At 43.9% G+C, this 17,445-nt stretch overlaps 1 protein-coding gene across 1 annotated transcript in view; it reads right to left on the bottom strand.

Moving 5' to 3' along the window:
* LAMA1 (laminin subunit alpha 1) overlaps window positions 1–9,511 on the bottom strand; it is a 189,988-nt gene extending 180,477 nt beyond the window's left edge. Inside the window, exon 1 of the mRNA XM_060200707.1 lies at window positions 9,381–9,511. Coding sequence (XP_060056690.1) covers window positions 9,381–9,453 — 73 coding nt within the window. The 5' untranslated portion in view covers window positions 9,454–9,511. The remainder of the gene's footprint in view (window positions 1–9,380) is intronic.
* Window positions 9,512–17,445: the final 7,934 nt, after the last annotated feature.

The following is a 17,445-nucleotide window of genomic DNA, read 5'->3' as shown; positions in this document are numbered from 1 at the left end:
CTAAGACAGCAGGAACCTCACATTTCCACTATAAAGCCTAAATTTCCCCCAGTCCTGGGACCCTAGGGTAGGGCCCACTTTCCCGTATGCCTCTCCCAATTCTTATCAAATAATATTGCATCTGCCGATCGCAACCTAATCAACGCAACGAGTGCCACCCCAGCATGCTTCACTTCAGACTGTGTCCAGAGACTTCACGTGTGGAATGACAACCCTTCAGCTTCATTACTCGGGTGAGACCTTTCCTTTCATAGTATACTCTAATTTCCATTCCAGGTAGTTCACTTTCTAACAAAGTCCCAAAACCTAGATATAGACCAGGTTTCAGGAGATAGAGCATATGTTCACACGTATCCATAAACTAGGGCAAATATATACCTGAAAGCAGTAGTACACTAGAATTTGCAGTGAGTACCCCCCAACACTTCTATCTCCACTATTCCAACCTTTGGGTCCATGATTGCTCAACAGTTTGTTTGGCTTTGTATGTTAACTCTCTTTTCAGCCACCAGGTTTCCAGATGCCATCAGGATGCCGACCAGACTTCCCTGGACTGAAGACCCCACCAATGTGTCCTGGAGCTCCACTTCCCCAGAGAAGACTCACCCTACTAGGGAAAGAGAGGCAGACAGCAGACGGGAAGTATGGATTGACCATTAAACACCCATGTTCAGCGGGGAAGCAATTACAGAAGCCAGACCTTCTACCTTCTGCAACCCACAATGCCCCTGGGTCCATGCTCCCAGAGGGATAGAGAATGGGAAAGCTATTGGGGAGGGGGTGGGATATGGAGACTGGGTGGCGGGAATTGTGTGGAGTTGTACCCCCCCATCCTATGATTTTGTTAATGTCTCCTTTCTTAAATAAATAAATTTATTTTTTTTTTAAATCAGTTAATGGAGGAAGAGGGGCCCGGGCAGTGATGCTCTGAGTTGAGCAATATGTTACTATGAACAAGGATTCCAGTTCAAACCCCCAGCCCTGACCTGTAGGGGAAGCTTTTCAAGCAGTGAAATAAGTGCTAAAGGTGTTTCTTTCTCCAAGCAGTGAAATAAGTGCTAAAGGTATTTCCCTCTCTCTCTCTCTCTCTCTCTCTCTCTCTCTCTCCCTCTCTCTCCCTCTCTCCCCTTCCCTCCCCTGTCAATTTCTCTCTGTCCTATCAAATAAATAAAAAGAAACAAAGCAAAAAAAGAAAGAAAGGGAAAAATGGTGACTGGGAGCAGTGGACTCAGTGTAGGCCAAGCCCCAGCAGTAACGATGGTGGCATTTAGACAAAGCAACAAACAAACTGAGAGTGCGAAGAAGTGTCCTGGAATCAGTGAGGAAGGTAACTGAGAATGGGGTCGTCAACACCCATGACCATTAGGGCCCTAATAGGCATGCCATGTGTGAAGCAATGAATGAGTCAATGAATGAGGAAAGCATCAGGGGCAGGGGAGACAGCATAACAGACTCTCCTGCCTGAGGCTTCGAAGTCCCAGGCTGAGTGCCCTGCACCACCACAAGCCAGAGCTGAGCAGTGTGGTGCTGCACCTGGCTGAGCCACTCACATGACGGTGCTCAAGGACCCAGGTTCCAGCCCCCAGTCCCCACCGGCAGGGGGGAAAGCTTCAGGAGTGGTGAAGCAGGGCTGCAGGGGCCTCTTTGTCTCTCTCCCTCTCTATTTCCCACTTCCCTGTCAGTTTCTCTCTGTCTTTATCCAATAATAAATAAAGAGGGGCCCGGCGAGGGTATACCTGTGCAACCGTGACTGCAGGGGGTTTTAGGCGGATGAGATCCAGGTGGTGGAAATGTGAACAAAATCATGTGGCTCAACATTAATCATCACTTCAAATCAGAAAGGAGGAGACATTCAAGACATAGAAAGGGGCTAAGAGCCAGTTAGCTAGGAATTAATTAGGGGGGGTGAGGATAGTGACAAGTGGCCAGTTTGGGAACCCCGCGAAACAGACAGAGACAGTGAGAAGATAGCAGTTAAACAGCACTGGAAAACTGTGGTCAGGAGCTAACAAAGGATTAAGAGAAAGGACGTTATCAATATCACCAGAAACTTGTGAAAAATGGAAGTAATTTAGACAACTGGTGTTTGCAATGCTCAGAGAAACAAACGCAAGAAGAATCACGTGTGTGTGTGTTTGTGTGTGTTTGTGTGTGTGTGTGTGTGTGTGTTTAAGGAAACAAAAATTCAGAGTAATCATTTGGATAGCAGGATACAGAAATAGATAAAGGAAGATGAAGCCAAGGTAAAAAAAAAAGAACTCCAATTAATTGGGAGAAAATGGGAGGGAAGTCGCTGGAGCAGAAAAGATTTCTATGCTGGGAATCACCATTTCTGGCTAAAAGCTATCTGTTATTACAAAGAGGAAAGGCGACATTTAAACTTGTGGTAAATAAAAACCAGCATTGGGGGTTGGATGACCCACCAACAACCATGTCCAGCAGAGAAGCAACTACAGTAACCAGACGTTCTGTCTTCTGCACCCCATACTTTGGCCCATACTCCCAAAGGGAGGTAATGGTAGCAGAAAATGACCAGAGAGATCTGAATCCCAATTCCTTTGGGAAATGAATCTGCAATGTTTGTCATCAGGAATCATTTCTTAGATGTCTTTATTAGTAATTTAATATTGATTTACTAAGTCAGAAGGCAATGTTGTTCCCACCACCAGTGTTCTGTGTCCCATATCCTCTATTGGAAATTTCCCTATTGGGGACCAGGTGGTTAACTGCACCTGGTTAACTGCACACATTACAGTGCACAAGGACCCAAGTTCAAGCCCCTGGTCCCCACCTGTATAGGGAAAAGCTTCACAAGTAGTGAAGCAGGGCTTCAGGTGTCTCTCTGTCTCCCTTCTCCTCTCAATTGTTCTCTGTCTCTATTCAATAATAAATAAAAATACATATATTTTTAAAAACTTTAAAAAAAGAAGCTTCCCTATTGTTTGCCCTTTGGGGACCAAGATCCTTTTTTGGGTGCAGAAGGTGGAAGGTCTGGTTTCTGTAATTGCTTATCCACTAAATATGGGTGTTGGCAGGTGGATCCACAACCCCAGCCTGTTTCTAACTTCCCCTAGTGGGGCAGGGCTCTGGGGAGGGGAGGTTCCAGGACACATTGGAGAGGTCATCTGCCCAGGGAAGTCAGGATGGAATCATGGTGGTATCTGCAACATGGTGGCTGAAATGTAGTAAGATACAAAGCAAGACAAAATATTTAATAAACAAGAACCATGAATTAGGAATAGAGTAGATGAAATTAGGGACTATAGGGTGGATGGAAGCTAGGAAGTCAATTTTAGGACTATTTTTAGGAGCCCTATGTCTTAGTCATCTTTGCTTGAGCTTGATAGCTAGAAATATCGTCTGTGACGATGGTGTCAGAGTTGAGAGTAGAAGTAACAAGCAGGATTAGGGCAGAGAGTTGTTCACAAAGTTGAAGAAGATCTATAGGCTCAATTCACTTTGTACCGCAGTGATCTAACCTGGGGCCCATATCTCGGAATCTTTATTTTTACCCCATCACTGAAAGGGAAACAAATCTGGAAAATATTGGCGGAAATTGGGCACTGTGTTGCTTACCTGACAGAGAAAAGGGAAAAGGAAAGACACTCAGAAGTGGTGATAGGCAAAGGTGTGACTTAGAAAGGAAGTGAAGGCAGCACTGTAGAAGTGAAGGCAGCACTGTAGAAGTGAATAAAATGGAATTATGTGTATACACATACAGATAGAGCTAAACATATATACACACACACACACACACACACACACACACACACACTCACGCATAGATATAGGCATATAGTTAACCCATACCTGTGACCTGCGGAGAGCTATTGCAATTTCTGCTGGAAGGGAATGGTAATGGATTTATACCCCTATCATCTTATGATGTTTGTAAATCGCTATTTAATCACTAATAACAATTAAAATAAATAAATAAAAACCAACATTGAGGGTCCAGGTGCTGGCACGCTCAACTGAACATTCTATTCAAATAAAAATAAAATAAAATGACTTTTAAAAGGACATAAACCCACATTGTGAATGAGGGTCTTTTTTTAAATTATTATTATTCTTTCAAAATGTTCTCTTTAGACTAAAAATGGTCTGTTAAAAAGCACTTATATTTTCACAGAGAAATTCCTGAGATTCCAGCAGGAAATCATGAAGCAATGAGACAAGTAGCAGGGAATACTGGAGGGGATGGGAAAAGATGGCATTTTCCATAAATACTCACCCATCTAAATTTGACATTTCCACCAGCAATACTGGAGGTTCTCTGGCACAAGAATTTAAAGTCCTACTGCTTGCTGGGTCAGGGGATCAGACATCAAAGACAAAGGAGTGAAGAGATTCAAACTTCAAATAGCTGATTCAAAAAGGGGAGGGAGCACACACACACACACACACACACACACACACACACACACACACACACACACGGTGAGATGACGACCCAATGTAGGTCCACCACACCACTTCCTGATGGACACTGAAAAGTGTTGACCTAGCAAGAAAGTTACCCACCGAGCTGATTTGGAATCTCACTGCTTCCATTGTTTCCCTCCTACCCCCAAGCAGTCACTAACTTGCTGGGAACATGTTAGCCCAAAGAAAGCTTCTCTGATTTGACCTTGAGAAAACAAAGACCCAAGTACGAGGATTCTCTGCTTTGGAAGAGAAGGTTATTCTGGACACTGGCTGTCACCCTGTGCATAAAAGGGCCTGAAAAAGCAGTGAACCCAACTACAGAAGGGGTGTTTTCTGCTGAAACAGTTCCCTGACAAACGTGTTCTAACAGAACTCAAGTTCATGACCTTAACTAGAATACTTCTATAAAGGTTTTTTTTTTTCTCCTCATTAATTTCAAAATTATTTACTCAGCTGACTACAAATATGTTATTTTCGAAATGAAATGGGTGAAAATGACTTGCAAACTGGTAAGTTACCTACACTTTTCCTCAGACATCACCTTGTTCATCTCTGCATTTTGGATGAAGACATCTGAGAGGTTTAGCTAGGATTCAGAACTAAGAATTCTCTTTGGTGCTCTCCAGTTCATTTTTGTATTCATGGTTTTGGCTGAACTTTATATCAGGAATTATTTCTTAACATTAAGTGTATTTTGTGTTTGCCATAAGTATCCCCATAATAAATTATACTTAGTGGTAAACGTAACACAAGCCTCACTAAACTTCTGACAGACTCATTTCCAAATTGGACATTCATAATTTCTATAAGCTACATTTAACTACTTCATGACTTCAAAAATAGTTTATTAATGCCATAGCAAATAATACTTTTAGAAGATGTGCAATGTCATGCAATCCATCCCTAATATCTTTTCTTTAATTCTCCAAATTCTAGGAAACATGGATCTAGTCCTTTTCAAAGACCATGTGTGCTAAGTGGTGAAGTTAATAGACTACAGCAGGTTAAAGGCGGTGTGTGGCGAGGGAGCACAAGACAGTGGAGAGATGGATCATGTAACATGTCTGTCAGGATATAAATCATATCTCCCTTTTTTCCTAATTAAAAAGCTGGTTTCAAAAAAAAAGTTTGATTTTGCTTGTTTTTAAATGGAGGCACAGAGAGAGAAACCACAGCACTGACACTTTCTTCAATGCGGTGGGGACTGGGTTTGAACCTGGGTCACACACATGAGAAAGGAGAACACTATCCAAGTGTTCTTCACTGACCGGAAGGAGATTGTTTTTAAGAGAAATAAAATAACAGCTAAGAAAGGATACTCAAGAAGCCCAAAGCAGTGACTGTGACAAGACAGTGAGAAGGTGAAAACTCCACCATTTTTCCAAATTGTCTTAAGTTTGACATTGAGTCAAAGAATGTTTTGTAAGGTTTTTGATGCATAAACAAAGACAGTGATTTCAATCTGGCTCAACAGAGATACGAGACTATTAACTTTCACGAATACTACAAAGCTATGAATACGTAGATATGAATGAATCAGTCCCTGCCTACAAGAAGACCCACACAGTGACTAATTGTTCATACCAACAGGACAACTATGCCAACAGGAGCAAGTGAACAGAGCACTGGGAGTCCAGGTGAGAGCACCTAATAAATCCTTCAGCATGAAGATGACCAGAAGGCTTTAGCAGACACCAAACAGGAGATGCATCTGACACAGATCATGTACCTGTGAACACTACCATATATATCTATGAAGAAGTGCAGATGTGTCATGACCCATTCTGTCTATGTGGAAGACAAGCCTGTGTCTTTTCTGTGTGTGCAACTATGAAGTGAGGAGTGTAGGAGATGTTAGTACAAGGTGATATTTCTAATAAAAAATAAAAACCAAAAAACTCAGATTTTTAGATAGTGCCGAGGAGGTGAGAGGGATGTGGGAGGCCTGATGAGAAAACCATCACAATGCTTCATGGAAAAACAAACAAGTCCTCGGTGAGGACAAAAAAAATGGTAGGTAGATTGCAGGAGGTAAAACCAACGGGCCTTGATAATCAAGTGGGTGTGGACAATGGAAGACAGAGGGGCGTGGATGTCTTGGTGAATGGCGGCAATCAGCAGGGCAAGGAGGGCCTTAAGGAATCCAGTCACAACGGAGTACATGTTTGGGAGAGTAGGGCACGGCACTGTGTCGCGCTGGGCTCTATGACAATATTTTCCCCTTTTGTTTTTCTTGAAGATCTGTTTACTCATTTCTGTGTAAGAGAGAAAGATAATGACTCTCCTGGGGCTTTATGAATGATCATTCAGTTTTAGAAAGATGTCTCAAGGATAATTACCATGAAAATAAGTGGTTGGGGGAGTTGGGCAGTAGCGCAGGGGGTTAAGAGCACGGGGCGCGAAGTGCAAGGACCGGCATTAGGATCTTAGTTCAAGCCCTGGCTCCCCACCTGCAGGGGAGTCACTTCACAGGCAGTGAAGCAGGTCTGCAAGTGTCCATCTTTCTCTCCCCTTCTCTGTCTTCCCCTCCTCTCTCCATTTCTCTCTGTCCTTTTTATCAATGACAACAATAATAACTACAACAACAAAAACAACAAGGGCAACAAAAGGGAAAATAAATAAAATTAGAATAAATAAATAAGTGGTCGTGACAAAATCCCCAGATGCTATCTCATAAAGCCGTGTGATTCTAAAGGTTGCAGGAAGAGCAGAGAAGAGTGCATGTTTATTTCACATCCTGTGGCATTAAAGGTCTTGCCCGCGGTAGATTAACTACAGATGTAGGTTTTATGCGCAATGCCTGGGAAAAGGAGTAGGAAAAAAAAAGACGGGTCCAAGTCTAGGATCTATCGGAGGTGGGCAATGATGTTTTTATCACACACATTCTTGTTTCCAACTGCTTAAATCAATATTTCTTTATTGGCCTTTACTTGGAAAAACACTGCTATAGAAAAAAATGCTTCTTTGAAATGCATTCAGGTACACATATTTCATTATACACCTGTACATACTCAATTTGAGTACTATTCCATTTGTGAGAAGGAAAAAGTTTCCTCTAACTACAGATTTTTTTTTTTTTTCCATACCTGAAACTGTTGATCTTTCCTTGGGGGCCGGAGAGGGAAAGGCCAGTTTAAAACAGAAGGGTTGATGAGGCAACCCGTGGAACAATTCCATGTAATTCCCAGTCCTAGACTTAAAACACTTCTATAAAGACAACACCTCTTCTTTGAAATGTAGGATTACCTCACTTTAAATAGGTTACATACAGCACAAAGGAATTGTTGTTGGTGAATTGGAAAGTAATCTAAAGACGTTTGGAAAAAAGGGAGACGTTCCCATAATGGGAATGTTATTAGATTACGGTCATTTTTTTAAAAATTTAAGAAGCAAATAGTTAAGTCGACTATGATACAGGTCAGGAGGGCTTCCCTATGGTACCATTTAACTAGTCATTCAGGTTATATACATGGGGCACAATTTAAAAAAAATAAATAAAAGTACTCCCTCAAAGGTACTTGTTGGGAATGCTGGTGGCTTAAGATGAGGGACTGGCAAATATGACATCTGGTGTAGAAAATTCAAAGGCTCCTACTGTGGGTGGTTTTCCACAGCATCTTAAAACAGGAAAGCCCCAGGTGGCCTTACTTTCTCCGAACACCATTCATAACTGCTCAGGCCAAGTGCTGACTGAGCCTGAAGGGGCACAGGAAACAGTTGGGGCATCTACTTGGTCCTGGACTTTCAAACTCTTTAGAACAATAAAGCTGAGTCAGGCAGCTTTCTTCCCACCCTATGGGAAACTGGGACTTGTTCACTTGGAGCAACCTGACAGAAAGGAGCTCCCTTGCAGAGTCAAAGCCTTGTGTCTCCAAGGCCTGGCTCCTTTCAGGGATAACTATGTAAATTCCCTTTCTCCCAGCCCAAGCTCCATGCTCAGCTATTCAAAGTTGTGTTGCCAGCTCTGGTTCAGTGCTTTCATCCTGAATGCCTGCATGAATGGGGATGGTCTCCTGTAGGCGAGTGCACGAATCCTCACAATGCCCAAACACATATTTTTTTGTTTTCCCACGAGGCTAGCTCACACTCCTCCTACCTATTTGTGACTGGCATTTTCTTTTAAAAAAAAAAAAAAGAAAGAAACATGTTTGTGAGACTATGACAACTGTCATGTGTTGCATACCTCAAGGCACCTTTATGCAGCCAACAACAAAACAGATATAAATAAATAAATATATATATATATAGAGAGAGAGAGAGAGACAGACAGACAGACAGACACACACACACTCTGGGAAGAGTTAACTGTATGAATAGCAGAGAGGAAAGTGTTTAACCTACGATTTTGCACATTCGCACTGGGTTTTTACTCTTGAACTCGGCCTCCAATGTCTCGGTGCAGCCAGGCAAGCGGAGAAAGCGCCCAGAAGCGGTCACAGGCTAAACCTGACCGGGGACGGCGGGGCCGGGCCGGTGCGGGGCTGCGGGGCTGGTGTGCGAGGCGCCTCTGCGCGCGTCCCGCCGAGCTCCGCCGGGTGTCCAGCGGCCACCAGCGGCCACCAGCGGCCACCAGCGGCCACCCCCGTCCCGGGCTGGCGGGCAGGCCGGAGCTTTCCCCGCAGAGACAAAGGGGGGGGAAGTCGGGAGGTCGCCTTTCCCACCCCCAGCCCGCGCCCGGCTAGCAGCCCCGCACCCCGCCCTCCCTCCTCCTGGGGCCTGAGGGTCGGGGGTCGCCACCCGGGACAGCACCCCCCCCCCCGCTCTGCAATGCTCGTTTCCACCGCCCTCGGACCACTAAGTCCAGGTCTGCCGGAGCCCGGCCGGGGGAGATGCGCTCCGCAGCCAGAAGCCGCAACGCGCCGGCTTTGTCCCGCAGCTGTGCCACCGCCTCCCCGCCACACGCACACACCTCCTGCCCTCCCGAGGCTGGGGGGACCCGGGCCGGGACTCACCTCTGTGCTGGCCCAGCGCGACCCCCCAGAGCAGGGCGGCCAGGAGCGCGGCCCCCGCGCCTACTCTGCGCATCGCGGCGCGTCCCGGCAGCTGCGGGAGGGAAGCGGCGGCCACGCGGGGACTCCGGGCGCCACTGCGGCTCCCCGCTCGCTGCGCGCTCGCCTCCCGCCCGCCGCCCTCGGACACACCCCCGCGCCCCGCCCCGCCCCGCCCGCAGAGACCCCTCCTCCCCCGGGCGGCCCCCCTGGCTGCGACCCCGGGGACCCTCGGCGACCCCGCTGCGCCCTGCCCGGAATGGCCCAGGTGGGCCCCCACCCCCGAGACCCTCCCCAGATTGGCAGGCGGGGTGGGAGTTTGACCCGCAGGCAGGGGCCTGGGTCCCCGTGGGGGGGGCTGTTGGGGGCAGCTGGGGGGCTGGAGGGCGGAGAAAGTGGGTCAGGAAGGAGGAAATGTGCACAAGTTGGCCCCAGCCGGTGGATTCCAAGAAAGTATTTGCCCCGTTGACCCTTTCCGCCCCCACGGCGGCTCTGCTGCCCCGGCTGGTCCCGGGAGCCCAGGCGGCGCGCCCCTTCCAGCCCCCCGGGCCGAGCTCTGTGCGCGGGGTCCCTGTGCGCCCAGACTGGCGGACTCGGGGCTGGACTGGACAGACACCCCCATGTCCTGCTCCCCAACCCCTCCTTCCCCTCCCTCTTCCCCTCCACTGCTGGTGCTGGCAGAGGATTCTTTGAAGACTTTCTTGAAAATAAGTTGAAACTTGTTTCCCCCCCCCAAAAAAAAAAAAGCTAGGTTGGATTTAATTATAAATATTCTTACCACATTTTACTGATGGAGAAAGATGTCTTTTGTTGCTTGAGGTTAGTTTTTACTGGAAATTTGGACTGTCTTGCTGGGTTTTTTTTAATTACATATAATCCATGTCAACATATTTTCAATTTTCTCTGATGTTTATTGATTTTTTTTTTTTATTAAAAGCATTCCTAACACATCGTTAGACCCCACAGTGTGGGACACATAGGAAAGTCGTGTGTCATTTCCTCCCCTAGTTTTGTATATTTCTTGTTTATTTTACGTTATGGAAAGATAATTGCTAATCTCTGTGTTAATCTTCATAGATTGATTTTTAACATATTTCATTTACTTATGAGAGAGACAAAAAGAAGAGCATGGCATGTTCAGGCATATGGGTTGGTAAGTATTGAACTCAGGGCCTTACAGGTGCCAGAGAGGGTCTCTGCCGCTAAGCCTAGTCCCTGTTTAGTGACTGTAGTGTTGAGTAAGTCAGTTCCAAATCTCTACTTATTCCAGCGTTTTAAGGACACTCCCTTAAACATTTCATGAGTAAAATTTCATAGCATTAGCTATCACTTTTTTTTGGTGTTGAAAGTTGTTTTAATAATAATAATACATTTTCTATTTTAAATGCTATTAGTTATCACTTTTTTTAAATGGTTTCTTTCTTTTTTTTAATATTTGTTTATTCCCTTTTGTTGCCCTAGTTGTTTTATTGTTGTCATTGTTGGATAGGACAGAGAGAAATGGAGAGAGGAGGGGAAGACAGAGAGGGGGAGAGAAAGACACCTGCAGACCTGCTTCACCGCCTGTGAAGGGATGCCCCTGTAGGTGGGGAGCCGGGGGCTCGAACCGGGATCCTATGTCAGCCCTTAAGCTTTGTGCCACATGCACTTAACCCACTGCACTACGCTACTGGCAGACTCCCTTAGTTATCACTTTTTTTAAAATAATTTATTTCTTTATTGGGGAATTAATGCTTTACATTCAACAGTAAATACAATAGTTTGTACATGCTTTTAAGACAGTGTGAAAAAGTAGGCTCTTTCTAGAAGGAGGTTTTATATATATAGTGCCTATTAAAAATACAGATTTCTTAACTATCAAAATATTAAAAAGAAAGTATCAAATAATCGATTAAATCTGATTTTAATAACAAGCATTAATCACTTACCATCAAAATTCAGAATTATTAAGATTTCCGCACTAAGTAACAATGCACATATACATTCATGAGTATATTTACATACTTGATCTCAAGACTTTTACAATTCTATAAGATGGGTAGGTCATCCTGTATAAATATGTGGACTTAGATAAGGTCCCAAGGTCAGCAAATACCACTAGGGGACTGGATCCCAAATCTGATTACTGGGCTCCTACTTCTCTATATCACTGCCTGTGATCATGGTGAGATCAAAGGCAGACAGAAGGCCTCACAGGAGTCATCTGCCTCCCTATATCCTGGGTTCTTAGAAATTCAGTGTGGACTTAGTCAGACCTTATCTTTGAAAGACAGACAGGGCGCTCAAGCTAATGACTTCAAGGGAACCAAGGTTAGCACTTAGGGAGTGTGTAGGAAGCATCAAAAGCTCTAAGCTGACACAACTTGTCACTTCTCAAACATATGCAGAAATTCCTCAGCAAAAGAATGATTTCAAAAGCAAGTTTGTTAAACATGGATAAGATGAAGTAAAATATGTCACACAATTTTACACACTCTATAGATTCCATTAGTACAAGGTATTTCATTTCTTAGCACGTCATGAAAATCCAGCAATAAATGCTGAAGGAGTAAACAAAATAAGCATGACATGGTTGCAGCCTGGGAGGAGATGCGGTGGATAGAGTTCGATTTGCAAACATAAAGGCTCACGTTCTGTCCCTAGGAGCACATATACCAGAGTAGTGCTCTATTCCTCTCTCTCTAGTAAGTAAACTTTTGGGGGGGGGGGATCTGGGCCGTGGTGCACCTGGTTGAGCAAACATGGTATTAAGAGCAGGGACCCACTCAAGGATCCAGGTTCGAGCCTCCAACTCCTCATCTGCAGGGGGGGATGTTTCACAAATGGAGAGGCAGGTCTGCAGGTGTCTCTGTTTCTCTCTTTCTCTTGACCTTTCCCTTCCCTTCCCTCTCAATTCTCTCTGTCCTAGCCAATAAAATGGGGGAAAAAAAATGGTCTCAAAGAACAGTGGATTCATAGTGCCGGCACTGAGTCCCAGAGGTAACCATGGAGGAAATAAGTAAATAAATGAACTGTTTTTTGTTTGTGTGTGTGTTGTGTTTTGGTTTGTAGTTTTTACCAGAGCATTGCTCAACTCTGGCTTATGCTGGTGCAGGGGACTGAACCTGGGACTATGGAACCTCAGGCATGAGAGCCTCTTTGTATAACCATTATGCTAACTACCTCCATCTTCTTCTCTTTTTAATTATTAATAATGAAAAAAAAGTACATGGGACTGGAAGGAATTCAGCCAGTAGAATGCACTATTTACCACATGTGAGAACCTCAAGCCTCTCTGAGCTAACAGGTGGGAACATTGATTAAGGGGAAGCTTCTTGAGCAGTGGAACGGCTCTGTGGTGTCTCATCTCATACCCTCTATCTATTAGGTTGTCAAAAAAGTCAGGACGGATATTTTTAAATTTATTTATAAAATGGAAATATTGACAAGACAATACAATTCCCACCACCAGAACTCCGTCTCCCATCCCCTCTCCTGACAGCTTCCCTATTCTTTATCCCTCTGGGAGCATGGACCCAGGGTCATTGTGGGTACAGAAGGTGGAAGGTCTGGATTCTGTAATTGCTTCCCCGCTGAACATGGGCACTGACAGGCCGATCCATACTCCCAGCTTGTCTCTCTCTTTCCCTAGTAGGGTGGGGCTTTGGGGAAGCGGAGCTCCAGGACACATTGGTGAGCTTGTCTGTCCAGGGAAGTCAGGTTGGCATCATGATAGTGTCTGGAACCTGGTGGCTAAAAAGAAAAGATAAAGAGAGATTTTTCTTTTCTTCTTCTTTTATTTTTTTAAATACTTTTTTTTATTGTTGTAGTTATTGTTGTTCTTGACGTCGTCTTTGTTGGATAGGACAGAAAGCAATGGAGAGAGGAGAGGAAGACAGAGAGGGGGAGAGAAAGACAGACACCTGCAGACCTGCTTCACCGCCTGTGAAGTGACTCCCCTGCAAGTGGGGAGCCGGGGGCTGGAACCCCAGTACTTAAGCTGGTCCTTGGCACTTTGCATCACCAGCGCTTAACCTGCTACCACTCGACTCCCAAAGACAGCTTTTTCTATTCAAAAACACATCATGACATTTCCTTAATCTACTGGGGGGGGGGGGAGTTTACCAGGAGCAATAGAATGATGCAGACAGAAAACCCCAGTCAGGGAGGAAAACGAATATGCATGATTTTTGAGAAATATAAATGGTTAAGTAATGTATAGTCAATCAATGTGAGAGATAGTATCTAGACATTTAAGGTTTAAGACTTTTAAAAGTCTTAAAGACTTGCAAAACCCACCACTGGGATGTTAAGTGAGAAAATCAAAATTCCCAATAAGCTGGGCATTCTGCCGATGATTATATCAAATAAACACATGGACAAAAAAGGGAACTAGGGGGTCGGGCGGTGGCGCAGTGGGTTAAACGCACGTGGCGCAAAGCGCAGGGACCGGCGTAAGGATCCCGGTTCGAGCCCCCGGCTCCCCACCTGCAGGGGAGTCGCTTCACGGGCGGTGAAGCAGGTCTGCAGGTGTCTGTCTTTCTCTCCCCTCTCTCTCTGTCTTCCCCTCCTCTCTCCATTTCTCTCTGTCCTATCCAACAACAAAGCAACGTCAACAATGGCAATAATAACCACAACGAGGCTGCAACAACTAGGGCAACAAAAAGGGGGAAAAATGGCCTCCAGGAGCGGTGGATTCATGGTGCAGGCACCGAGCCCAGCAATTACCCTGGAGGAGGAAAAAAAAAAAAGGGAGCTAAAAGGCGACATACTCACTGAGGAAGAATCTTGTACTCACCGAGCCAATAAGAAGACAAGTGGCGTCGTGTAAGTGTTGCAGGTGAAGAACAAAGTGGTTTCAGAGGAGGCTTATGTTCTTTCCCCTCATATAATACAAGCAACATCTTGAGACTGGGGAGACAGCATAATGGCTATGCAGAAGACTTTCATGCCTGTGACTTTAAAGTCCCAGGTTCAATCCCCAGCACCACCTTCAGCCAGAGCTGAGCAGTGCTTTGGTCATTATCTCTCCCTCCTTCCCCCTCTCTCTCTATCAAAATAAAATATTTTAAAGAATGTATTAAAGAAAGCCACATTTCGGGCAAGTTTCCTCATCTGTAAAATAGACTCATAGAATTTACTTCATTCATTCAACCTGCATTTTCTGTAGTACTAAGTAACAGATAGTAAGAATTTTCCAATAGATGAAACAGACATACTATGGTTTCTATGTGTGCGGAACATTTAGACAACTAAAAAGAAAAAAGTAATAAAGTTAATAAGTGATCTAAAGAAATAATAGATTGTGGTCTGGGAGGTGGCACAGTGGGTAAAGCTTTGGACTCTCAAGCATATACCAGAGTGATGTCTGGTTCTTTCTCTCTCTCCTCCTATCTTTATAATAAATAAAATCTTTTATTAAAAAAAAAAGAAAAAGAAATAGTATATTGAGAGGGCCAGGTGGTGGCATAGCTGGTTGAGTGCACATGTTACAATGTGCAAAGACCCAGGTTCAAGCCCCCAGTCCCCACCTGCAGAGAGAAAGCTCTGTGAGTGGTGAAGCAGGGCTGCAGCTCTCTCGCTCTCTCTCTCTATTTCTCTCTCTCTCTCCCTCTCTGTCACCTTCTTCCCTCTTGATTTATCTCGATCCAATAAATAAATAAATACAATTAAGAAAAGAAATAATCAATTGATAAGAGCATGACCAAGCATTGATTGGATTGTCTGGAAAGTTTTTGCTGAAAAGGTTTATTGTAAGGATTAAATGAATCAATGTATATAAATTTAATAATAAACTTCTTACCATAGAATACATTTTCTATATGGGTAAACAAGTATTTCAGTCTTGTCTCATACTACTGTATCTTTCAATAAATGGAAAAATATTTTATGATTATTATTTGTGAAATGGTCACATACATTCCCCCCCCCAAAAAAAAAAAAAACTCAGGGTGGAATGGGCAAGATCAAAGCTCTTGACAGAACTTGGAGGAGCTTGTCAAAACGCAGATTCTAATTCAGTAGGTCTGTGTTGGAGAGGGAGGGGTGTATGTGTTTGCCAAAGTATTGCTAACCTCTGGTTTATAGTGGGGGGGGGATTAAACCGAGGGCCTTTGAAAGACTTTCGACATGGCCACTCTGCTATCAGCCCAGTCTATTATCTACATTTCTAAGCAGCTTCTGTATGATTCTGGGATTGCTGACTGGTAGAACTTACTCTGAGTCTAGTTTACTTGTTTTTGATCTTGCCTGCATAAAACCATGAAAGAGGGTGTTTTTTTTTTGTTTGTTTGTTTTGTTTTTTTTACCAGAGCACTGCTCAGCTCTGGCTTATGGTGGTGCAGGGGATTGAATCTGGGACTTTGGAGCCTCAGTCATGAGAGTCTGTTTGCATAACCACTGTGCGATCTACCCTCCACCCCCTATAAAGTCTTTTAAGTTCAATGTTTCCAACTGAATTATATTTCAAATGCTCAATATCAATATATTTGTAAATAGATAACCTTTTGAAAATCTTGAGTATTATACAGTTCTTTATTAATGAAAGACAGAGAATCAGAACATCATTCTGGCATATACAGTGCTGGGGGTTGAACTTGGGACCTCATGCTTGAAATTACAGTGCCTTATCCACTGAGACACCATATTTATACCTTTTCTTCAACTTTTTTTTATTGGGGAATTAATGTTTTACATTCAACAGTAAGTACAATAGTTTGTACATGCATAACATTCCCCAGTTTCTCATATAACAATACAACCCTCACTAGGTCCTCTGAATCCTTCTTGGACCTGTATTCTCCCCACCCACCCACCCACCCACCCCAGAGTCTTTTACTTTGGTGCGGTACACCAATTCCATTTCAGGTTCTACTTGTGTTTTCTTTTCTGATCTTGTTTTTCAACTTCGGCCTGAGAGTGAGATCATCCCATATGCATCCTTCTGTTTATGACTTATTTCACTCAACATGATTTTTTTCAAGGTCCATCCAAGATTGGCTGAAAACGGTGAAGTCATCATTTTTTACAGCTGAGTAGTATTCCATTGTGTATATAGACCACAACTTGCTCAGCCACTCATCTGTTGTTGGACATCTGGGTTGCTTCCAGGTTTTGGCTATTATAAGTTGTGCTGCCAAGAACATATGTGTACACAGATCTTTTTGGGTGGATATGTTGGGTTCCTTAGGATCTATCCCCAGGAGAGGAATTGCAAGGTCATAGGGTAGGTCCATTTCTAACCTTCTGAGAGTTCTCCAGACTGTTCTCTACAGAGGTTGGACCAATTGACATTCCCACCAGCAGTGTAGGAGGGTTCCTTTGACCTCACAGCCTCTCCAGCATTTGCTGCTGTTACCTTTTCTGATGTATGACATTCTCACAGGAGTGAAGTGGTATCTCATTGTTGTCTTTATTTGCATTTCTCTGACAATCAAAGACTGGAGCATTTTTTTCATGTGTTTCTTGGCCTTCTGGATCTCTTCTGTGGTGAATATTCTGTCCATGTCCTCCCCCCATTTTTGGATGGGGTTATTTGTTGTCTTGTTGTTGAGTTTGGCAAGCTCTTTATATACATTGGTTATTAACCTCTTGTCTGATGTATCGCATGTAAAGATCTTCTCCCATTGTGTGAGGGGTCTCTTGGTTTGGGTAGTTGTTTCTTTTGCTGTGAAGAAGCTTTTTAATTTGATGTAGTCTCATAGGTTTATACTTGCCTTAGTCTTCTTTGTAATTGGCTTCGTTTCATTTAAGATGTCTTTAAAATTTATGCAGAAAAGAGTTCTGCCAATATTTTCCTCTAAGTATCTGATAGTTTGTGGTCTAACATCCAAGTCCTTGATCCACTTGGAATTTACTTTTGTGTTTGGTGAAATACAGTGATTCAGTTTCATTCTTCTGCATGTTTCAACCCATTGTTTCCAACACCATTTGTTGAAGAGACTCTGCTTTCCCCATGTAATAGTCTGAGCCCCTTTGTCAAAGATTAGATGTCCACAGGTGTGGGGGAGGGTTTTTTAAAAAAAGATTTTATTAATTTATTCATAAAGAT

The sequence above is a fragment of the Erinaceus europaeus genome, chromosome 10, assembly GCF_950295315.1.
Source record: "Erinaceus europaeus chromosome 10, mEriEur2.1, whole genome shotgun sequence".
Taxonomy (NCBI): domain Eukaryota; kingdom Metazoa; phylum Chordata; class Mammalia; order Eulipotyphla; family Erinaceidae; genus Erinaceus; species Erinaceus europaeus.
Note: the sequence above shows the minus strand (reverse complement) of the source record. Positions and strands in the feature narration are given on the sequence as shown.